Source organism: Neolamprologus brichardi, chromosome 23 (genome assembly GCF_056152115.1).
Source record: "Neolamprologus brichardi isolate AB-2024 chromosome 23, ASM5615211v1, whole genome shotgun sequence".
Taxonomy (NCBI): domain Eukaryota; kingdom Metazoa; phylum Chordata; class Actinopteri; order Cichliformes; family Cichlidae; genus Neolamprologus; species Neolamprologus brichardi.
In genome coordinates, this window is record NC_142125.1 from 25,778,789 (window position 1) to 25,803,137 (window position 24,349).

General features: G+C 43.1%; 2 protein-coding genes across 7 annotated transcripts in view; one reads left to right on the plus strand and one right to left on the minus strand.

The window, feature by feature from the left end:
• LOC102782544 (kinesin heavy chain-like) overlaps window positions 1-18,041 on the plus strand; it is a 29,784-nt gene extending 11,743 nt beyond the window's left edge. Inside the window, exons 8-26 of the mRNA XM_087836874.1 lie at window positions 1,335-1,459; window positions 1,561-1,665; window positions 1,755-1,903; window positions 4,582-4,730; window positions 8,171-8,352; window positions 8,685-8,753; window positions 8,843-9,049; window positions 9,145-9,297; window positions 9,392-9,589; window positions 9,673-9,790; window positions 10,955-11,019; window positions 11,503-11,612; window positions 12,130-12,231; window positions 12,315-12,375; window positions 13,139-13,210; window positions 13,284-13,388; window positions 13,508-13,724; window positions 14,471-14,582; window positions 14,730-18,041. Coding sequence (XP_087693000.1) covers window positions 1,335-1,459; window positions 1,561-1,665; window positions 1,755-1,903; window positions 4,582-4,730; window positions 8,171-8,352; window positions 8,685-8,753; window positions 8,843-9,049; window positions 9,145-9,297; window positions 9,392-9,589; window positions 9,673-9,790; window positions 10,955-11,019; window positions 11,503-11,612; window positions 12,130-12,231; window positions 12,315-12,375; window positions 13,139-13,210; window positions 13,284-13,388; window positions 13,508-13,724; window positions 14,471-14,559 — 2,276 coding nt within the window. The 3' untranslated portion in view covers window positions 14,560-14,582; window positions 14,730-18,041. The remainder of the gene's footprint in view (window positions 1-1,334; window positions 1,460-1,560; window positions 1,666-1,754; window positions 1,904-4,581; window positions 4,731-8,170; window positions 8,353-8,684; window positions 8,754-8,842; window positions 9,050-9,144; window positions 9,298-9,391; window positions 9,590-9,672; window positions 9,791-10,954; window positions 11,020-11,502; window positions 11,613-12,129; window positions 12,232-12,314; window positions 12,376-13,138; window positions 13,211-13,283; window positions 13,389-13,507; window positions 13,725-14,470; window positions 14,583-14,729) is intronic.
• A 57-nt stretch (window positions 18,042-18,098) lies between these two features.
• Window positions 18,099-24,349, minus strand: part of LOC102782251 (plakophilin-4) — an 84,418-nt gene continuing 78,167 nt past the window's right edge. For all 6 annotated transcript variants that reach the window (XM_087836869.1, XM_087836868.1, XM_087836871.1 and 3 more), the window contains exons 16-22: window positions 23,915-24,065; window positions 22,528-22,720; window positions 22,290-22,374; window positions 20,714-20,831; window positions 20,465-20,596; window positions 20,316-20,389; window positions 18,099-20,198 (exon numbers count right to left, since the gene is read on the minus strand). In XM_087836869.1, coding sequence (XP_087692995.1) covers window positions 19,941-20,198; window positions 20,316-20,389; window positions 20,465-20,596; window positions 20,714-20,831; window positions 22,290-22,374; window positions 22,528-22,720; window positions 23,915-24,065 — 1,011 coding nt within the window. In that variant the 3' untranslated portion in view covers window positions 18,099-19,940. The remainder of the gene's footprint in view (window positions 20,199-20,315; window positions 20,390-20,464; window positions 20,597-20,713; window positions 20,832-22,289; window positions 22,375-22,527; window positions 22,721-23,914; window positions 24,066-24,349) is intronic.

Consider the following 24,349-nt stretch of genomic DNA (forward strand, 5'->3'; position numbering starts at 1 on the left):
CTTCTGTTTAGGACTATGCTTCCTCCTCACCGTCACCCAGCCGCCCTCTTTCCCCAGCTGCTTGGGGTCTGCCGGGGAACAGCTAGCGGGGCCTACGCTATCTTCGGCTGCACCAGCTACAGGGGCCTGGCTAGCTACAGGTGAATGAAGGGTGCGAAGCCGAGTCTCCAATTCAGTAATCCTGGCCTCCAGAGCTGCAAATATGCTACATTTGTTACAGATATCATTACTGCTAAAGGAGGCCGAGGAGTAACTAAACATCTGACACAATGAGCAAGAAAGTGCAGGAGGGACAGGTGAAGTAGCCATGGTGCTAACGAGTCGGCTACGAGCTAAGCTAGCAAAACAGTACAGAGACAGTGAGTGAATACTTTGGCTATAAATTAGGTAGTGAGTACACAGAAAGTGTGCTTCGGATGAAGCACGTGAAGATTATACTCTGAAAAAAGAATGTATTTAAAAGTTGTTAATTAAACTGCTAAGCAAATAAGCTACTCAGAAACACCACTGTGTTTGAGCAGGAACAGGAAGTGATACTCTACCACAGAGCGAGCGAACACCAAGTGACAGCGCCACCAAATTGTCCAGAGGAGGCTCTCAACCTCCTCTGGTTGGGACCTTCTGTTGCCTTCAGAGCTGTTGTGAATCGTCATAGATTCGACAAGTTGTGGTGGAGCTGTATAGCATCAGCAGCTGCTTCACCTCCAGTTTGTTCCTCCCGAGAAACTCTACAGGAGGTGGAGTCACTGTTGGGCCTTCCTCAGCACTGTAACTGTGTCTTCTGAGCAGGAGAGGTCCACAGTGATGTAAGGCCCCATAATTTGAAAGAGGAAACCTTCGCCATACAGTCACCTTTAATATTGAGGAGGGTAGGGGCAGTTTCTCCCTGAAGTCGATGATGACCTTCTTCCTTTGTGTTGATGGACACGTTCGCTCTGCTCATCCCTGCAGGCTGACTCATCTTCTATCATTAGTCATTTCAAACTGAGGTGGTGGGAGGAGGTGGCGCTTAAAGTCAACAGGTTCTGTGTTTATGGAAGTTAGGCGAGGGGCAGCCAATCTGCTTCGTTAGAAGCTGGGAATTGTTCAAAATATTTGTATGGCGTCCCAAAATAAACACAAAAGGTCCTTTAACCTCTTCATATCCATCAAGTCAGCGGCAAAGCCCTAAAAGTCAGGATTTTAGCACAGCTCCTGAAACTTCTTAAGGAGGCAGAAACACCTCAATATCTAGATTTAAATGTTTTAATTTCACCTGAAATCTTAAAAGAAGATAAAAAGCCTTTTCTGGTTTCTTTTCTGCGGTTGTAATGATTTTTTGCTTAATTTTGTAGACATGAACGAGCACAGCTCTCGCAGCCACAGCATCTTCCTCATCAACATAAAGCAGGAAAATGTAGAGACGGAGAAAAAGCTGTCTGGGAAGCTCTACTTGGTCGACCTGGCTGGCAGCGAGAAGGTTGGTCCAAACGAGATCAGAAACGTGTCGTTAGGGTTTGCTTCGAGACTTTCCTGAGCTGTAAAGCTGATGGATAACCTGCTCGATCGCTGTTTGGTCAGGTGAGCAAGACGGGAGCTGAGGGGGCGGTGCTGGACGAGGCAAAGAACATCAACAAATCTCTCTCAGCGCTGGGAAACGTCATCTCAGCTCTGGCTGAGGGCACCGTAAGTCCATCCCAGTTCTGTTTCTTATGTAAGTGAAGAAGTATGAAATATTAGAAAACCTCAGCACAGCTGTATTTTCTTTTCTTCAGAAAACCCACGTGCCGTACAGAGACAGTAAGATGACTCGGATCCTGCAGGACTCTCTGGGAGGGAACTGTCGCACCACCATCATCATCTGCTGCTCACCGTCCATCTACAACGAGGCCGAGACCAAGTCCACGCTCATGTTTGGACAGAGGTATCTGCGAGCTCTTCTGTCTAATGTACTCAGTGCCAAACACAGGGCAGTGTTTTTTACTTTCTTTTTTCCATTTTTTCCATAATTAACCCACAAAATACATAAAAAACCCAGAAATTTTAAAAAGGAGTCTTTCATCCTTTAAACAGCTAAGATTTTACGTACCACCATATACAGTTTCATCTGAAGTAACCACAACCACCTCATATTTTTAACAGAGGAAGAGAAACACAAAAAAAAGATACAAAAACGGTTTCCTCCTTCATAGCTATGTTCATCAAAGACCTCCAACTACCCTGCCCCTTCCCTGGTACTGCTCCCTGAACCCACTGCACCACTACTCCTGTGCAGTGGAACCACATCCGCCACATGCTTTCAGAGTCTTTTTGTCCCACTTCTTCTTTTGTCCCGTTTCCTCAAATTTTTTAAGGCCACACTGCACACACTGCTCATATATGTCAAGTTTTTAGCTAATAGCTCTCTGGGAATCACCTTGTTGGTCCAAAAATACTAGTTTATGTCTGTCAGACTGTGTTATCTTTGGTATTTTTCACAGATTCAACCAAAGAAATTGGAGCAAATTATGATTAGACTGAGGCTACGTCCACACGTACACGGGTATTTTTGATAACGGAGATTTTCCGTTTTCGTTTAAAAAAAAAAAATCCCGTCCACATGTAAACGCAAAAACGAAGGAAAACGCTGCTAGGAACATGCCAAAGCAACAGGTGGCGATATATTCCTAACTGTGTAGAAATGTTGGCCAATCAGAAGTCTAGAAGCCTGGGTGGGAAAGAGTAAACAAAGATGGCGCATAGAAGCAGAACCGAGTCGTATGTGTGGAGGGACAGTAAGTGTGTGTGTATATGTAAGCATGTAAACACTGCAGAGAGTACAATTAACAGTAACAGTATTTTGTCCAAGTCCGCCATTGTAGAAATCCATTTCACCGAAACAATAACATGGCGCACAGTGTGACGTCAGAAAAGGCGCACACCTTTGACGTTGCGTTTTCTCCGTTTTCCTCGTCCACACCTAAATGCAAAAACTGAGTTTTCGAAAATATCAACCCTGGCAGGAGTTCAGTTTTCAGTGACCAACAACGCTGTTTACGTGTGGACGAAAGGTGCAAACGCATAGAAAAATCTGCGTTTTCAAAAATACCCGGGTATGTGTGGACGTAGCCTGAAAATGAGTTAAAAAAGCAGCCAAAGACGTTCAGAAAGCCTGGAGAACTGTTGCTCGAGACCACCTTAAAAATGACAAGAAAGTCTGACTCAGGTTATATAAACATTTCCTCACATACAGCTGTTATGAAGCAGGAAACTGGATCCTCAAATGGCTACAAGACGAATTTTTTGCACTTCTGCAAACGAAAAACTTACTTAACTTAAACTTAACAATTACAAAAGAAAAAACTAATCAGGAAAATCAGACATTAGTCTAAAGTCAGAGTTGCTGTTTGTGTTTGTGGGAGAGTATCAGTGTATCCAGTCCATCTGCAAAGGTACACGGTGACTCATTTGGTGCAAACTAGCAAACAGATGGCTCTGAGATTCCCGCTGTGCATCTGGGTTTATTCTTATTTATAGACTCCGACACTGCCGCCTTCTTGTTTTCACGTCATGTAAAACTGAGAATAATTAACATTTTCTATTTTCTACAGTTTTTTTTCCTCACACTTCATTCTGAAGCACATTTCATTCATCTGCTTCACTTCTTTAGATGTTACAGTTTCATAAAAGTGACGCGTCTGTAAAGATCCTCGACCGCAGCGATGTAATCATTTATTTTAAAAATCAAGCTGAAATCCACTGAGCCTTGATCAGTGAGTTCAGACTGAGCAGTGTCACAGAGGCTGATTACTGTAGCAACCATCTGCCCTTGGCTAAGAGGAAATTCAATTAATTAGGAGATTTCCATCGTGAGAGGAAAGATCGAGAGGGGCGGAGGTCCTCTGGGAGAAAGCAGACTCACACATGTAGCATGTGGAAGTGACTGTATTAGGTGGAAAGGTAGAAAACACACTCAGAAACAGCTGTAAAATGTGTTGCTTTATTTCCACTAAGACAGCAAAAACATGCTTACCTGCAGGGAAAAGGGAAAAAAGGCGTAAATTCTTGGATGCTCCGACTACTTTCATCTGATCATGCTGAATGTTGCAAACTTGCATGGTCAGATGATCAAATTCCTGCATGTGTGGGTTTTTTTTGTAAGCTCTTGTTTTCAGCAGATGATTTTTAAAGAAGTAGAAACTAAGTAGTGGAAAATAAACCTGAAAATGTTGCTTTTAATCATTGTAATCAGGGGCTAACTTGACATTTGGTGGGCAGGGGAAGACTGAGATCCTGTGTAGCTGTGCAGCAGGAATAATCACAAATAAGTCACCAGATTATTAGTTTTCTTTGATTTAACCTGCTGAATCAAACACACTTTAAATAGATGTTACATGAATGTGGAACATAAAGGTGGAATTTGATGCCTATAATCCCAATCTAACCCCTGTCCATTACTGTAAGATGAACCACACTTAAAGTTCAGCTCAGTATTTTGATTTGATTACTATATTAACTCAATGAGCTGGAACAAACTGTCAATAGAGTCCAGAGAAGAAGTCTAACAATCAGGCACGATGAGATTAATTAAAAGACTAATGCTTATTGTCTGTGTCCGCTCAGAGCGAAGACCATCAAGAACACAGTGTCTGTGAACCTGGAGCTGACGGCCGAGGAGTGGAAGAAGAAATACGAGAAGGAGAAGGAGAAGAACAAGAACCTGAAGAGCATCATCCAGAGGCTGGAGGCCGAACTCAACCGCTGGAGAAACGGTGAGATTAAAGCGGCCTGCAAGGGCTGATTAAAGGAAACAGCTGCTGTGAGCTCCTGAGTGTTGATCGGTGGTTACGCTGTGGGATGTTGGGTTTTTGTGACAACCATACATCGTTGTTGTATCGTACAGCTCCACTGTAAGTTCTGAATAGTTAACGTGCTGCCTTTCTGCTTCCTGTGCACTCATTTCTATACCTTTAAATAAATGATATTTCAAAGGGAACCCACCTTCTGTTGCACAGTTGCTGCTTGGTGGGACTTACAGAGTTACACATCAGATGTCCTGATTAACAGACCTCAGCCTGAGATGTTTACCAAGGAAGCTAATAAAGAGGCCTTAGTTTTAAAGCAACTCCTTTGTGAACGTGTGATGGGAAGGTGGACGAAGGGTGGGATGGACAGTCGTGGTGAAGACAGAGCTGAGAAAGAGTTTTTGATTTAGCAGGTGAGTGATCCACGGTCCAGCCCTCACCGATGGCCATGAGCTCTGGGTAGTGACTAAAAGAACAGGGTTGTGGGTACAAGCTGGACTCTCCAGAGGTAGTTTGGTGGCCTCCTCGACGCCTCTCTTTGGAGTTCTTCTGGGCACGCCGACCCTTCAAGAACTCCAGAGGAGGTACGGAGAACGGAAGAAGAAGCTCCTCTGCCTCGCCTCCTTAGTGTTGGAGATCCAGCAAGGTTACGTCCTCGTGCTGACGCTGTTCGGCATCTCCTTCCCTACGCTCCTGAACTATCCTTTAGGTGCCATGATTTCGTATCACAGTGGGACCTCCAAAGCCTGATAGATTGGTTTACCCAGACCTGTAAGGACTTTGGGCAGACTTTAAAATTGAAGGCTGAACTTACACCAGGCAGGAAAAAAGTGCTCAACGCGTTCTATTTGAGACGCCTTAACATGAGAAACAACCACAATAAGGGGATATCAGAGCACCCCATCCAACTGGTGGAGACGTACCACCTGGGAAGAGACCCTCGATAGACCCAGAAGTCACTGGAGTTATTAAATATTTCATCTGGTGTTGATGAGGAAAGGACGTCTGGAAAGACCTGCGTAATCTGCGACCTGACTCTGGATAAATGGAGGAAAATGGATGGATGTTTCTAATGACTCACAACACAGAAAGCAATCAGAGTGGATCATCAGCAGCAGCCTCCTTTCCTTACATCTTAACATGTGAATACCTAGCAGAGCGTGGCTACTCGTTCACCGCTCGTCGGGTTATTTCTCTGTGCACCGAGGTCTGAAGGACCTGAGGAGTGGTGACACTATTTTCCTGAGATTGGATTGGTCTGTAGGAGCTGTTGCTCTCCAATCTGGAGCATCATCTGCTTCAAAAAGTTGAAAAGCTTTGACACTTTATCACCCGAGTATCTTACAGACTGTCTCTACTTATTTTGTCATATTTGGCTGTAAAATTACAAAATAATTCTCATCTTACACGAACCATTTAAATTTCCGCTCTAGCTCAAACTGTGAAATGCACATAGTAAAATCTAGGAGTTGCTGATTTTTCTGTGTTCAGACTTTGTGAATGCTTTGCAGTGATACGCCGAACATTCCAGTAAAACTCGCCTTCTCTTTTTTCTAAAACCGTTTGAACGTTCATTTAAAATGAGTTTTATTTATACAGCGCCAAATCACAACAACAGTTCCCTTAAGGTGCTTTACAATCTATTCTGTAAGATAAAGACCTTAAAATAATACAGAGAAAACCTCAGCAGTCAGACGACACCCACCCTGTGAGTAAGCATTTGGTGACAGTGAGAAGGAAAAACCCTATTAAAGCTGGCAGAGATTAAAATAAATTGCTGATGATTAAATAGTGCAGTAGTGGTGTGTACTAGTAGCTGCTACTTTGTTTTTAGGAGACTTTGACCTTTGAGAGTCAGATGCTCTCTGTGACACACACACACAAAATGTTTTTTTCTCCTTGCATGCCAACAAGATGAAATAAAAAAAAAAAGTGGGCGGCAGCCGGAGAAACTCGAGTTTCATTAACCTCACAGGCTCTTTTAGGTAGCTGTGTGTGCACATGCTCAGTCTGTGACGTCTGGAAATCACATGTAATTACTGCTCAGATTAATCAGCCGCTGTGATAATGCGTGGGGTCTGATTGGCTCACGCCTTGTCCTGCCCGAATGTTGTAGATACTGCGTAACCCCACCATGAAGGACGCCACGCTGCCCGTGTGTGTTTCCCCACCACGCTTCCTCCCTCTCTGCTGAGACTGCAGGGTCTCCTTCACAGCATCCTCGCCCTTTTTTCCCCCCATTTCTGTTGCATAGTAACCACTCCTCCTCCTCCTTTCAGTCCTTTCTTTGCTTTAATACCTCCCTGCCTTCACCCCCCCCTCCTCCCCCTTTCTTTCTGTGGCCATTGTTGCTTTTTTATGTTTAATTCCCCTGTGGATGCTGATAACACTCCCCCTCCTTAGCATCAAATCAGCTCAGCTGCAGCATCCAAAGCTCCTGACATGTAAATGCAGCGCTCTCACACACACATACACACACATCATGTTGATACAGTGTTTGTTGTTTGAGTCAGCCGCTGGCTTCCTGCCCTGCCGTTTAAAAGAAAGCAGCTCTCCGCCTCCTTCAGTCTGTCCTCGGCTCCATCTCCTCATTAGCTGCTGGCTTTTATCACCAAACCCACAGTTAGAAAATCAATAATCACACAAACACTGGTGAAGTCAGCATGATTTCACTCAGTGCAGTATAACTGTTCAGGTTTTCTCCTGAAGGAAAATCATCAGAATTGTAAAAATAGTAATAATAATAGTAAGTTGTGTGCTGACTTACAAACATAGCCAGCCCCCAAACCTGATGTTTCAGGAAATACATCAGGTTTATTTTAGTTATCTGATAATAACTTCTCTAATTTACTTTGATAAACTACAGTATCCTGGTGTTATATTGACTGCAAGGCAACAATTGTTCCTTTTATGTTAAAGGACTGCTGCCAGGATTTACTACCCTACACGCGCGTTGCAGATGATTAATTTGGTTTTGTGCATTACAGTAAAACACTTTAGTCTCTAATGTACAAAAGAATTTGTGGTTTGTTCAGATGCATCTTTGCAGACCCTAAGCTATGCTGCCGTGTTCTTTTCAGAGAGGTGAACCCTTCTTCCCACTTCATTTATGAAGCCTGCTTGAGCATCAACATCTGGTTTGTTACTTCAAAATGCGTAAACTGAGGCTTAGTTATTGCACTTATTACAGTATTTACACTTTTATCGTGATTTAAAAATTCTTCCACAAAATTAAGATTATATGATGCGACGCACTGAGGCATGATGTAACAACTATGGTGCTACTCGATGTGACACCATACCACAACATATGGCACGATCAGAGTGTTTAAAACGTCGTCACACTAACATGTGTGTATATAATGGATGCATGAGTAGAATATCTAACAAGTGAGTTCCTATCACAGGCGAGAACGTTCCTGAGGAGGAGCAGCAGAGCTCTAAAGATCAGAGGAGCGGCGAGCCGTACGACAACACTCCCATCATCGACAACCTGCTGCCAGCCGGAGGAGTTGTCTCCGTCTCCGGTGACGAGAGGAGGAAGTACGAGGAGGACGTAAGGAACCTGTACAAACAGCTGGATGACAAGGTGAGCAACAGGACGAGGCTGAAGCTGGTTTATTGTAAACATGTCACATACAGCTGTCTCAGGATGGGTTTTATTCATCTTCTGTCTGGAAGTGTTCTAGCTCCTCCCCCTTTCTTCTGATTGGCTGCCTCTCATAAAAATAGATTTGAATGGCAGGTGGTTCACCATATATGTGACATAGGGCTGATTTATACCTATATGATGAACCACAGAGCCAAGAGTGTTCGATCAGTCTGAAGCCTGAGCTTTAGGCTCACAGGGATTACATGTACACATACTGCCCTCGTTATTGAAACAATTCCTGAAACTCTATATTTTATTGCCGCTGACAGGATGACGAAATTAACCAACACAGTCAGCTGGCGGAGAAACTCAAGGAGCAGATGATGGATCAAGAAGAGGTTTGTCTCCAAGCTCAGGTTAATAGTAATGATAGAGCATGCCTGCGTATTTCCTCTGACACGTGTTTTTTTTTTTTAAATCTGTGCAGCTGCTGGCGTCAACACGACGCGACTATGACAAGATCCAGGAGGAGCTGTGCCGGCTGCAGACGGAGAACGAGCTAGCCAAGGAGGAGGTGAAGGAGGTGCTTCAGGCCCTGGAGGAGCTGGCAGTTAACTACGACCAGAAGAGCCAAGAGGTGGAGGAGCGAAACCAAGCCAACGCGCAGCTGACCGAGAAGCTGCAGCACAAGACGGTGGGTTGTGACTTTCCTGAATCCTACTAGATTACACATGAAGTGCAGCGATGCAGAGGCATGCTGACAGGCTGTCTTTGCGGCGGCGTCCTCAGGCGCTGCTGTCGGTGCTTGAGAGGGAGGTGAGTCAGCTGCAGGAGCTAAACGGCCTGCAGAGAAAGCGTGCTGCCGAGGTCCTCAACCTTCTGCTGAGAGACCTCAGTGACATCGGCGCCATCATCGGCACCAGCGAAGTCAAGACGGCTGCGGTGAGCACCCACGTCCACATAACAAAAACCTTACCAACCTTACCCGAAACAGACACATGACCCTTTAACCCGGCCCGTCCTCCTTCCCTCTCAGTGCTCAGAGATGAAGGGGAACGGCTCGGCGCTGGAGGAGGAGTTTACCGTTGCTCGCCTCTACATCAGCAAGATGAAGTCCGAGGTCAAGTCTTTGGTCAACCGCAGCAAGCAGCTGGAGAGCGCCCAGGCCGACGCCCACCGCAAGATCCAGGCGAACGAGAAGGAGCTGGCGTCCTGTCAGCTGCTCATCTCCCAGGTAAGCGTCACCTGACGTCGTCACGCTAACAGAGTTCTCCTGGAGTTTGGTAGAGTGTCAGTCACGTGTTGCTGTCCCTGCAGCATCAGGCCAAGATAAAGTCTCTGACCGACTACATGCAGAACATGGAGCAGAAGAAAAGGCAGCTGGAGGAGAGTCAGGACGCTCTCACCGAAGAGCTCGCCAAACTGCACGCTCAAGGTCGGTCCTAGAAACCTCCACAGACTCATTTATACAGTTAGGCAGTATGAGCACAGCTGACATGTCATCTCACCCCGAAAAAAAGAAAAGCTCAAAACAACAAAGAAAAAGATGTTCCTAACGTATGAGACACCACTTTAACCTTTTAGTTGTTACTCATTCAATAACCATTATTTAATCAGTGTGTTTTTTAGGTTTTCTTTATACCTCAGTTACACACAAAGAAAGCACTGGAAGGTCTTTAATTTGAACTCTCACTGAACTTTATCCATCACTGGAATATCACATAGATTAGGACTTGACGACACTGTATCTTACAACATGCAGGGTGCTCTGAGCACGAGTGGCCAGTATATTATGTCTGAGTATCACCACGGGGGCTAAAGTGGGATCAGGCAGGCGGGGGGACCTTATGATCAAGTGCATCAGTGCTGTGTGGTGAAAATAATTACTTAATAATAATAATAATAATTATGATAATGATTATTATTGTCTGCCGCTCTATCACTAGCTAGACACTGAAGTATCACAACTACGACTTTATTTGCATCTGCACCATGAACGCATCACATGAAGGTATAAGTGGGCCGTGGGATTTGATTATTTTATTATTACTGAGCAAATGTGTCCATGCAGTCAGTCTGCAGCACATAAGAAATAATTGCCAGTAATGTGCATTAATCTGCCATTCTGAACCTTTGAGGTCGTCTTTAACCCCTGCATCCACATTAGTCAAATTTCACATGTGTATTATGTGTGCACTGTGTTCATGCGTTCCAAGAATCATTACACTTTCTTGATGCCCACCTTTGCTTTTTGCTTTTGTGGAAGAAGACAGTCACCTTATGACATATCCAGGCAATGGATGTGAAATAGTCTTCAGCACATCAGAGGTTGTTTTTTTTTTACGATTAAGATGAATTTCACAAAAAGGGTGGGCTGAGTAACTACGCTATGAAGGTGAGGGTTTGTCTTTGGTTGTGTTTGAGTCTGTGAGTCTATGGTTTGACCCCCGGTGGGAAGTCTTTTGTCTGTTTCATCAGACTTGATTTAAATTGTCTTTCAGTAAAGTATCTCACAGTTTGAAGTTTGAGAGTTTAGCTTTGTGAGTAAATTTGGTCTTTGCCTGCAGTTTCTGACACAGCACAATTATTTTGTCTTTAGAGAAAATGCACGAGGAAAAGGAGAAGGAGGACATCGGCAGAGCGGGCGGAGACGATGACATCAAGGTAAAAATTACAGCACAAAATTGATTTTGATTTTTACAAAATAGAACTATCGTTTAAAAACAATTGAAAAAAAAGAAAATCTGGCGGCTTGGAAGTAAAGCGTAAAGACATGAGGGTTGATTCAAGACATTTGTTCATATTTGTTCATGTTCCAGGTCAGATTGAAGGCAGTAGTAACTAGTAGTTAACAACTAGTTACTGTTAACTAGCTAACTAGTAGCTGAGACCCTTCCAAGTAGCCTGATTTAAAGTGTTAGACCTAATACAGTCTAACACAGTCCATGTCATAGGTTTATCCAGTATTTAAGTACTCCAGACTGACCCAAAAAAAAAAACGAGCAGCTTCTAACAGGAAGCTCTTGTATTTTGGATCATGTATTTGGGATTATCGTAGGGTTATTTTAATGCGTCATGTTTCTGTTCAGTGTCCTCTGAGGGAATAATGTTGCCAACCTCAGCTCTAATGTGTTTTTATCTCTTCAGAAAACGCTGGAGGAGCAGCTGGAGAACCACAGGGAGGCTCATCAGAAGCAGCTCAGCCGCCTGCGAGATGAGATCGAAGACAAACAGAGGATGCTGGACGAGCTCAGAGAGTGAGAAAACATCAGGAAACGCACACACTGACGCACACAAACCAACTCTGAGGATGTAACAGCACAGCAGGGGGGGAGACGATGTGAGATTAGGGCAGAGATATCACAGGGAAACCCACAGATGTGCTCAGGTTTTAAAGATTTGAAACCGTTCTTCACAAATCCTGATTTTTTCAGACGAGCTCAGGCCACAAGCAGATACACACATATACCCATTTTAACATTCCCCTCAGCCCTCGGAGTAGGGATTTCCACTCAGGTTGTCTTCAAAGGGGGACTACTGAGGAGAAGAAGCAGCTCAGAGAACAAGTGCGAGCGAGGAGCTGCTGCCTGAAAGCGATCAAAGATCTGGGCTCAAAGTCGGCTTCTGCTTCAAAAGAAGAGCTAACATGACTAGAAAGTGACTTTCAAGGCCTCAACCTGCAACTTTAGAGCCTCCAACTAAACATGCTTCGATTCCAAACCACATTTTCTGAAACTAGAGAGCGTATTTATTAAAACAGTTTCTCCCTCTCAGTCTAAATCAGGGGCTGTTACTGGAGCAGGAGCGACTCATGTCGGATTACTACAAACTGCAGGCGGAGGAGCAGGAGAAGAATGCAAAGCTGGAGAGGCTCGTGTAGGTGAACACAAGCATCTTAGAGCTAATTTGAGACAATAAAAGTGTCACATGGTTTGATTATTGCTCTGTTTTCTGTACAGGCTGCTGAATGAACAAAGGGAGCAGGCCCGAGAGGACCTGAAGGGTCTGGAGGAGACTGTGGTGAGACTCAGTGATGGCCCCATAACCACTCTCACCTTTGAAGTCACAGCTGTTCTAACCTTAAATGTCTGTTTAGTCACATAGCAAAGCAAAGAAACTGCTGGAAGTCTGCACCAATGCAGGCTTACTCAAAAACAGTGCTTTGTAATATATTTAATGAGAATGGAGAAAAGTCGGAGGATTAAAGAAATGTTGTTAGTATAGTGCATCTCATTGATCCAGCTGTTCACAACTTCATCCCAAAGAGTCGTGCGGACAGATTTCTTAAACGTGCACTTCTTTTTCTTACATTTAGATAAAAAGGGGAGTTTCAGTGATCGAGCCTCAAACGGCTGTGATTTGATGCTGTATAAATGGAACAGAATTTAATTGAATACCCTGAGTTGGGATGGGAAGCTGGATACTGTTTCAACGCTGTGTCGAGCTTACGAAGCACTGATCTGAAGTGCCGTTCAAAGCACCCACTTCACATGACCGTGGCTTTTTCAGGTTTCACCCTAGGTTTGGCCAATGGTAGAATAAACCTGATGACATCTTTAATTCAGTTCAATTTAATTTAACAGTATTTACATACAAATTAATTCAACTGAACTGAATTAAAAGGAAAAAAACAACAGTCTGATGATTCCCTATGAGCAAATACTTGGCGACAGTGGGGAGGAAGAACTCACTTTAAAAAGGAAGAACCTTTTGGCAGAATGTAAATCCCAGAACTATTATGTGGGTCTAACTTCCAGCTTTCACTCCCTTCTTGTTCACTCAGGCCAAAGAGCTGCAAACTCTGCACAACCTGCGCAAACTCTTCGTCCAGGACCTCACTGCACGGGTTAAGAAGGTAGATCTTTTTACTGTTGACACATACGACTGGTAGTTGAATGTAGTTTGGTGTAATTTTCCTCTATTATAAGAGTGCAGAGCTTGACTGTGAGGAGGGACTCAGCAACATTGCACAGAAACAGAAAATCTCATTCTTGGAGAACAATTTGGAGCAGCTGACTAAGGTCCACAAACAGGTACGGTTGCTATACAGAGGCTGAATCTGTAAAATTCTTATAAAACAGAAATGCTGAACGCTGTGAGATACAGTGCGATAAAATAATGCGCAGTAACTTCATCCCGCCGCCGCCCTCAGCTGGTCCGGGACAACGCAGACCTTCGCTGCGAACTGCCCAAGCTGGAGAAGCGTCTGCGAGCCACGGCCGAGCGAGTCAAAGCGCTGGAGAACGCCTTGAAGGAGGCCAAGGAGAACGCCATGAGGGACCGCAAGCGCTACCAGCAGGAGGTGGACCGCATCAAAGAGGCTGTGCGGGCCAAGAACATGGCCAGGAGGGGATACTCTGCACAGATCGGTGAGGTTTTACTTCCATTTATTATTTCACTGAGATAGATGCTCATGTGACAGCTGTCGGACAAAGAAGACCGGTTCACACTGGGGTTAAACCTGCCACCAGCAACGTAGCTGAACCTGGACACAAATACATTTCCGAATGAGTGATAGTGTTTCTAGATAACTGCTATACGTTTAAATAACCATCTTTACGCTAAAGAGTAGCAATTTAAATTGGTTTTGCTGAAAACATGCTGATTGGCAGGATTGTTTCTGTGGCCTGGACACTGATGCTCTTGTTGCTGTGCTTTTAAAACACAGATTACAGTCATTTGTGTTGAGAACACAATTGCAAATAGATGCTTATCAGCACAATCTGACTCAAATATTTGAAAAATTTTCCAATTTGTCTGAGAGGGATTGTAGTCAACCCAAGTCAAACTGCAATGTTAAACCTGTTTCATAGTACAGATGATACCCTGTGAGCAACGTTTGGTGACTGAGGTGGGGAAGAACTCCATTTTAACAGGAAGTTACTTCTGGGAGAACTATACTCAGGGAAGGGCAGCCAGGGATTCAATCCCTGTGAGAGTAGCTTTTCCAGTTGATATTTCAACCAGAAAAATGGAAATATCTGAGCTGGTTTAAACTTGAAACATACAAACAAAAAATAAAACACTGGATAAAAAAACAGACCTGAATGTGTATCCCTGGGAGAAAGATAAATCAGGCAATGGATCAAGATGTTCCCTTTTTTTGTGTTTTCAGCAAAGCCTATCCGGCCCGGACATCATCCACTGTCCTCCCCGATCTGCAGCTCCATCAGAGCCGGAGGTGTTGATATTCATAACAACTGAACCCACAACAGCAACATAATCCTGTAAGTGCAAAAATCGGTTTTCCATTTTACGAAATAATTTCCTTTGCTTGTCTTACACATGGCTACCACCAGGGGGCGGTTAACAAATATATCACTTACACATAAACTGGATGTAAGACAGTCTCAGAGATTTGCCTCTTGTTGCAGACGACCATAAACAACTCAATGCATGCTCACCACCCCACCTGGATCCACAAGCAACGCCCCTCCTCTTGGAGCACCAATGGGAGGCCTTCACGACAGACTGTCACCGCTCGGAGAAGCACCATCCAAACCTTGTGTAAATACTGATGAGACATATTTAATTTGCTAAATGTAGATCTCAGAGGCCTCGTTTATAACACATTCGCTGTTATAAGTTTAGTTTTCTGGATCTTCTGATGCTAGATTGTCGTTATTATGCAACAGATTAAAAGCTCGATGTTTATAAGTGAGGCCCTGAATCCGCTTCTGTATTAGAAATGAAGCTTAAGTTTTAGGTTTGTGCAGCTTTACAGGAGAAGGCAAACGTGCCAGTTTTTAGATAAGTATTGTTTAACGTTTTAGGAAACAACTTGCTTTTTTTTCCCTTTTTTCTCAGTCGTCATGATGAAGTGACACCACTCGAGTGTATCTGATCAATATGAAGCTACAGCCAACAGACAGTTAGCTTAGGTTAGCATAAAGACCAGGGAATGGCAATCACAGAGGTCTTTGGTCCTGTACCCTATATACCTCTTTGCAAACAGCCACTTGTCATTAGGTTGGTGGAAATACACATTTTTCCCTAGTGATCCAGTGGTTGCCGGGTGGTTGCTGACTGGTCTCTAGGCCTATGTGGCTGACGCTACAGCAGCATCCCTCCAAAATGGCAGTCACACCGAAGACAACAGTTTACTAAGGATAAATGCCTCATCCCACTCCATAGACTAAATGGCGACCATTAGGTTGATAATTGCTCCGTGCGCTTTATGGACAGTGTAATCACTAAGTGCATTAACTACAACTCTTTGCAAACTCTAGGAAGAAAATTTAAAACGCATAATCAGCAAATTACACCCCAGCTCATTTACGTCAATGCCCGAAGATGATTTCTGCTGTTAGCTGGGTAGCACTAGCACGCATGCTACCTGCATATTTTGGAAAACATCTACAACTTATTTACAGATCCTGAATTGAAAATCTCATCCATATTTTTTAGAAGTATTTTAACTATGGACCAGAAAATTGTACCCACCAAAAACAGAGTCACTACAAGCTACTAAACTGTAAAATGATGGTATGTGACATAAAACATTAATGTATTATTTATAATATAACGGAGAAGAACTACTCTTCCCGCAATCCTTAACTGAAACAGCGGCATCTCTGATTGGTGGAAGTTAATAATAATAATAATAATAATAATAATAATGGATTGCATTTATATAGCGCTTTTCGGGGCCCTCAAAGCGCTTTACAAGTTGCTGTTGAATGACATTGACCTTGGAAATGTGTAAACCCACAAACATCAGAATGGACGAGTTGTAGTCAGGAACATAGCACCAAGCCACATCAATAACTTGGCTATACTTGACTACACACGCACAATACAAACTACAAACACTAAATTCTAGAAGGCTGGAAGTCGGTTGCTATGGAATCTGGGATTTGATTGTATTGTTGGATGAGTAGTTCTTTCACTGTTAAAAGTTATTATGTACACAGCAGTGGATTATCTACTAATTGGAAGGTCAGTGGTTTAACTCCCGGCTTGTCTTGTGTTCATGTTAAAGTGTCTTTGGGCAAGAAACAGAACACTGAGTGGCCCCCAGTGCATCCATGAGGGAGACTGCTAGGTTCAAAGCACTTAGACACAGTGAATGGGTGAATGAGTCCCGGACCTTAGCTTTTTTTCCTTTATTTATTTATTTAGCAGATCAAATAAAATCTGTTTATGGTCACGATTTATCTTGTTGCTGGTTGGTTCAAGGCTTAAAACTCTTTTCTGAAACGTCAATGGAGGAAAGGAGTGGAATATTTATTTCTGGAAACAGGACTTAAAATAAAAATGGCTGTTTCACCATTTTAACCTAAGCTAACTGCCTGCAGGGTGTAGCTTCATGCTTACTTTTATGGATGTGATTTGTATCAAAGCAGGGCCTTTAAGTTTCTAACCTCGATGATGTTGAAGGTTGTTGCTGGAGCTGGGCAGCAGAAACATGCTTCCACACAACGGTCTTTGCTTGTGTCTTGTCTTCCAGATTTTATAATTTTTGTGTTTACACTTTTGTTTGATTACAGGTGACAATCAATAAAAAGAAACCCTTTGATTTGGTTTTAGAAAACATTCTCTGGGCTTCAAAAATTTTTTTTTTCTTTTTTTGTCGTTTTGCGAAGAGGGATCTCATACAATTAAATTGCGCTGCTGTAGCTCTTGAGGAACACTGACCAGCCAATCAGTTGCTCCTAGGACTATGAGCCTGGTTTATAACTCTGGTTTAAAGTGGATTAAAATTTTTCCTCCCCACACAATTTCAGTGTCTGGATCGTTGTAATAGTCTGCACTCAATCTGTAAAGTTTCTGATTGGCCAGTCAGAGTCTTTAAAAACAGATTTGAAGGCAGAATAAAGGGTTTTCCCCTCAGGCCAAAGTAATTAAAATCTCAGTGGATAAGCTGGATAAGTTTTTCCCTTTAGAAAACTCAAATCATCTAAACAGCACTCCAGCTATAGAAATTAACACATTTCTCTACATTGACTTGTGACTTTGTAACTTTCTTTTTTTAACGTCAAGACTGTAATTTAATGAGGCCTCTTGACCCTTTAGTGGTACATTAGACGTTTGTGCTGCTTTCCTTTATGGTGCCTGTTTAACATATTTTTATATACATTATTGTCTCAGTGTAAAAGGCCCAATTACAGTTGTTCTTTGGTTATAGTCTACCATTTTAGTTTCTTTTAGGTATCAAAGAGTAGCAGTCATCAAGCTCGAGGACGATACCCTACAATCTAGCTTGATGACTGCTACGCTTCTAATGACGACCCCTGCCCTTTAATTAGCTTCTTGACCAGTGGCAGTCATCGAGCTTGATGACCGCCACCATTCGACCAGTCATTGGGCTGGATGAGTGCTGCCCTTCGACTGGTCATCACACTTGACTGCTACCCTTTGAACATAAGGCTGATGACTCTGGTAGGACTGGGTCTTAGTTGTGCAACGTGACTTTCGGGCTAGTTGCTTTTGTTTCTGTGGATGTTGCTGTAGAATGTTACAATTTCGTAATGGCTTAGTTGCAGGACAGCAACAAGCACAGACGACGAATAACTGAATGTAACTGCATGGACTAGAGCTTGTTGTGTTAAAGGCATGCTCAGGGAGGGCAGTTTCTGTACATTTACCTCATGTTGTACATTTTGTTTGTTTTAGCTGTAGCATCGTGTATCCAAATATATCTTACAACTGATGCAATTAAATCTAATAAAGAAATATCTATTTAACTTGCTTTTTTTTGTGTGCATTTCAAAATTAGAAGAAAACCGCAACTTCCAGGTGTCTCATCGTGATATAATCTTTAATCCCTATACATATTATTTCCCTCTGTAACACATCATCATTATCAGTTTTAGACAGAACAGACAGATTGGGTATTTTGGTCAGGTCACAGTTAAATTAATAAAAATAATCGATAAATAATACAAAAATCTTCCTCACAATCACATAAGAAAGTTCTACATATTGAATACAACAATGTAACAGGACAGTTAAACCATTTTTATCTGTACAAATAGATTTTCACTTTTGTTTTTCCACATATTTCACATACTTTATGATATACTGCACTTTTGGCCAACATTACAGAAAAGCAGAGGGTTACAGGTTTAACCCCGGTTCTCTGAGTCTTTAAAGGTTCATGAGAGTGAGGATGTTCATCTCCAAACCCAGGTCAAATAATATTTAGAGCAGCTTTTATGTTGTTTGGAGTAGTGGTTTTATTTAACTGGTAAATAGAATTTGTCCCAGGTGTGATCCTCAGCTTCAGCAAGTTTCTTTTTCTCTTGCATTCAAGATGATGCTGGCGGACGATATTTATGTTATAAAGCCAACACACTGCACACTTTTACTGCAGAGAAAAATGAAATCAGTTGACGTGAACAAACACTCGAGTAAACAACAATGTTAGGGCTAAGTTTTTTTCTTTTTTTGTGTGTAAAAAGCACCTTTTGACTAAGCCTTGGGAACCCATTAGCGAGTCTGTAGACTTAGCTTCTGGCAGAAATGGCAAAGCCCAAGACAATTTGTTTCACATCCTGATCCTTGTTTACAAAAAAACCCTATCAAATAAAATGCAAAATCTTCCTTAGAAAGAATCCAATTTAGTATAATCAAAGCAACAAGACTTACTTTTGATCCTTGATGGTTGTTCACTCTTGGCGATGATTTCCAGAATTTAACATCATGGTTAACACACCGAGTCTCAGTAAGGTCATAGCTATATCAGAGAATTGTCTTAAATATACACAAGAACTGCCACTCTGTGGACTTACAGTTTGATAGGGGTTCTATGAGATAGTCCTGGATAACTGGGGAGTTCCCAGTTTAATCTGATTTAATCTTTCTGGGATTTAAAGCATACAAACTCTTCTCTAAGGATTTCTGGCTCTTACTGTAGATTGTAGAAGTCTATGCAACCTCAGTAAACATTTGAGTTCATGGTCTCAGTCGCTACTTTCAAGTGTTACTGAATACAGCATAGTGTTTATTTTGCAAATTGTGGTCCCTGTTAGTGTCAAAAAGGATGAAAGGCTGATAAAGCAAGGTATGGGAGTGGGTGCGATAGATCCACTCCTCGTTTGTCACATTTAGCCGGAAGACACTCAGCTCGAAGGAACTTCACTGAGGGGGGTGGGTAAGGTAACGGTGGCTACGTCCATCTTTTAGACTGTTCGTGCCTCTAGCCAAGTGTGTGGGAATTATAAGTTATACGCAACGGCCAAACAACATGGTGGAAATATTTCAGAATATTCTAGTTTTGCAGCCTGAAGCTCATAAAACTAGCAAACAATTTCATACAGCACTGCTTCTTTATGTTATGCAATAAACCTCTGATAAAACTTTGACTTTTTTGTGTTTGTGTGGTTTGTTTTTAGCTTCGGAGTCAAAAATAAAGGGATAATTTTTTTTCGGGTATTATTATCGTGCGGTCTTAGTCAAAAGCTGCACGTGGCAAACCAAGCCCTGGTCATTCAGCACAGTTTCAGTACAGACACACACATACATATCCACATGCATCCGCAACCTTTCACGCAGCCACACAACGCACTCCCCGCACACATACACCCACAGGAACGGACAGCCAACGTGGTGAAGACTTGATGTCCATGGCGTCTGTTTTCTTTCTACACCCACGAGTCGGGGGAGCCGGTGAACTTGTTCGCCCTGTTTGAAGGCCTCCGTGTGGTGGAGTAGAAGTCCACATAGTTGGTGTTGGCTTTAAATCGGAGCGACTGGGTGGCGTAGCCATCGGGAGACGACGGGGTCAGGTGGGCCGGTTCGTCCTCAAAGTGCTCCTCGCCGTAGCCTTGTGGGGACGACAGGTACATTCTGTAGCTGTTGAAGTTCTTCCTGTCGGGTTCGTCGTAGAATGGCTCTGGGTGCTTGGAAAACAATGTAATCGGTCAGTCTATATAAAATCAACCAAACTGAGAAAACATCCTTACCTGGATGATTGAGCATGACATTGCTGTATGATGTAACAACAAAAGGCTTCTTACCTGGGATCTTCTCAGATCCTCTCCTGACTGGGAGGAATAGGTCCCAATGAAATATGGGGTTTTCTTCTCTGACCCTGAGTAGAGAGTAAAATAAATATAACTCCAAACACCAGCGGCACGTGTACAGATCCCTGAGGGATGCCACAAACCTGTGTACTGCCGTTTGTGTAAACTGTTGTCTCCATAATATGTGTCGAGTTGCATAGATGACTGGGCCCTCTGATAGTTTGAACTGTGTCTTCTTATCCCGAGCATCGCTGGCGAGGATGTTGCACTACCGCCTGAAAACAAAGCCAACCAGAAAAATAAAACAGTGATATGATTTAAACCAAATCCTGTGTCTCCCCCCCCAACAATCTATTACTGAAATATGATCATCGGTTTGATGTCTCTCACACCTGATTGAATGACGGGGGACATCTGCATTGGGCTGGTGGGTAGGGTCGGCTGAGAGCGGTATCGGTCCCGCTCCAGAGTGGAGACGGGGGTGACAAAGTGGGTGTAGTTCCAGCCATCCTGTTCACATGTACGACAAAAAGAAAATAAAGAGGGATGCTTGTGCACACATGTAGGAGCTCCTGCAGGGTTTCTTTAATATGAATACATACATTTAAAACCTGCCCCCCAAAAAACAAAATTGGCTCTATAGAATAGTCAAAAGACTTATGGAATTAGGTTATGGATACTGGAAAAAACAAAAAACATTAAACGTTTCCAAGGCTGTTGGAATTTAGATGCTCAAATTGCTGCAGCACCTGCTGGGGGAATGGTTGAGGACCTACATGTACTTAAATTACTGCATTTACGTAGATTTCATCCATTCACCTTCTGCCACAGACCTCCCTGACCACCTCCTCCTGATCTCCTGTGGGGAACAGTATTGTAGGGTCCTTTACCTTACAATATAAATCACCTTGAGGCAACTGTTGCTATATAATAATTTGAACTGAATTTAATTTTCTGTCAGAGAACCATGGCCTCAGACTTGATTCCCACCCCTGTTGCTTCACACTCAACTGTAAACCACCCCAAAGCAAACAGGGGCCATCCCCTGACGGAGCCAAAAGAACCACATAATCTGCAAAAAGCTGAGATGACATCTTGAGACCCTCCACCCTTTGGCTGTTCCTAGAAATTCTGACCATAAAAGTCATGACCAGAATTGGTGGCGCAACTGGACCGGAAGGTTTCATCAGTGTGAATCCTGTGCCACAACACTTTTACCGCATAAGAGTTACAAGTTTGTTACGAATTTTGCCTGTGGCTGTAACAGTCAGTGGTGAATTCCTTTATTCTTTGTCAATGTGGCTTTCATAACAGCTGCTGTGTTTAATTGGTAATATCAGCGGCTGCTGTTTCAAATCTGGCTTTCCTAAGAATCATATAAGATGAGACTTTTACGCATGTGTCATTTATGCAGATCCTACATCATGAGTCATCCTCATGGCACGAAACGTGTCCCTTCAGCTGTGAATGTTTCTCCTTTTCTTATAGTTGAAACAGGAACAGTGATTTATTGAAGCATGTGCAAAAACATGTAAATACAAGCATATAAGGGAAACACTCTTCATCTGCTCTAGATATATATTTTTTTATGCCCGATACCTCTTGTTTTGTCCTCCGCTTGTCCCGTCGCTTCAAATTTTTAAAGACTCCACAGTACATAGGTCACTTTTATCACATGCCCTGAGGGATGTGATATACTGATAGCCTTTTCTTATCTTAGCAACCACATTTTGATAGACGTGACCAAGGGACTCTCATTCAAATGAAGTCAGATTAACAGAAGGGAGTGCACTTCTGAAAGAGACTTTGGATAATGAAGGCCTTGAATTATTACCGTGCCCTGAATTACAAACAGACGATAATAAAGATAATCAGCATCTCCCTGAAATAGCCTTTGAATTAAAACTCCATTTACACCTCAAGAAATTTAATCAGTGCGAGTTCTTCCACGTGTCTGCTCGTACCCACCTGTTTGTAGAGGGTCCTCAGCTCTCTGTACTGCCACAGGGTGTTCAGCACCTGAGCAGCTGCCTTCACAACCTTCATCGAATATCTGTGACACACACAGTATGTAAAATAAAATGAGTTAAACCAGTTAAGGAGTGCCTGATTTTCTGTCACCCATCACCTGTCACAGTGGTAGATGTTCATTATAAACGTAGCGAAATGAGTTCAATAATAAAACGTGGAGGTGGTCACGTCTTACCCTTTCCCTCGACCTTTGCTGATATCCACCAGTTTCTCTATGCCTCCGCTGTCGGCTAAAGCTTTGGCGTTCTCCATGTTGCGGCTGATGACTTCATGCAGCGTGCAACAGACCGATGCCACCGTGTCGTCTGACAGCACAGTGGGACTGCCGCCAGGCAACCGGTTCACCAGATCCCGCATGGCGTACTTTCCTGCAGGTGGAGAGACAGACAGAACAGAAGGTCTGGATCTGCTCTTAGTGGATTAACAAACAAGTTTAACAAACAAGAACTGGTGGCACAAGTTTGAATTTAAGTTGGAGAATTGTAGATTTACAAAAGTTGGGAAGGTCTCTTTGAGCCATTTCTAAACAACTGCAGATTCCAAGATCATCAGATCAAACAATAATAAGTACATGTAATTCAGACGTGTCACCAATTTGCCAGAAGAAGACAAGATGACTCCAGGGCTCAAACCTGCCATGAACTGAAAACATCTGGAACACCAGTGGAGTGAGTTTTACATTACCATGGACTTAAAGGGTGTTGATCAAGAAAGAAGGCCCTGCTCCAATATAGACGAGCCAAATACCTTCTGGAGAAACGCTTTATAGTCAGAGAAGACAAAGATTGAGCTTTTTGGTCAAAATGACAAGATGTATATTTAGAGGAGTAAAGGTACGGCTCTCAAAACCTGAGAACACTGTACCAGCCGCCAAGCATGGTGGTGGTACCATCATGCTCTGGGGCTGTTTTGCTGTGGCACTTTGCACAAAATTGATGGAATAATGAAGGAGGAGGACTACCTCCAAAATCTTGAACCTCACCTCTAATCAGCAGCTTCCAACAAATTGAAATGTGGACACAGTTGGATGTTACAGCAGGACAACGATCCCAAACACACATCACAACTGGTTTTCGAGTGGATAAAGCAGGCTAGCATTAAGCTTCAGGAATGGCCTTCCCAAAGTCTTACATATATTTAAGTATATGTTTGAACCTGTATGGATGTATACTTCTGAAATTTGTGCACCCACTTCAGGATTTCATTAACACTGAACATGTGTAAATGTGTAACAGTGCTGTTTGTTTGCAGGCAGAGTATTAAGAGATGTTTAGTTTTGCTGAATCAGTTTTAGTGGCTGTCTTTCGTTCCTTTTACTGCAGCTCTATTCTTGGGTTGTGGCAAGAATGACTGTTCACAGGTAAGTTTTAGGTGTTCACCCTTCCCAGGAGCAGCATTTAGGCATTAACTCTACTTTAACTGTAATTTGTTTGCAGATAGGAGAGGGCACAAATGTAGGATTGTGTCACCACTAGGGGGCAACGTAATGTCAAAGACTGAGTAGAGTGAATGCACTTTATGTGCTGGCTTTGAATAAACAGTTGAGGGGTGTGTGTGTGTACCTATCAGTTCCTTGTTGCGGCTGTCCAATGCCATGTTACGCAGAGCGGTGGCGACGGAGCAGACCACCCGGTCGTTGTCCATCCTCAGCAGCTCCACCAGGATGGGAAGGCCCTTCTCCTTACGGACCGCTGCTCGGATGTAGGCCGAGAACTGCAAAAAAAGAAACAGAGTTTTAAATGCCCCGAAAGGAGTCAAATATTGTTTTTCCCCATCAGAATCCTACTGTGACAAACACAAGACTTGACCTGCGATGTCTCTGTTTGTATTCACTGGAGGTTTGAAGTTGGCAGAATAGGACTGAGATGAAAGCTGATGGCTTGTTCTGATGTTCCAAAGAAACAGTTCAGAAAGTCTGGAGAACTATTGCTCAAGAGCGCTTTATAATGGACAAACAAGTCTGGCTGCTTGGTGGCTCAAGACTTTTCCACAGTGCT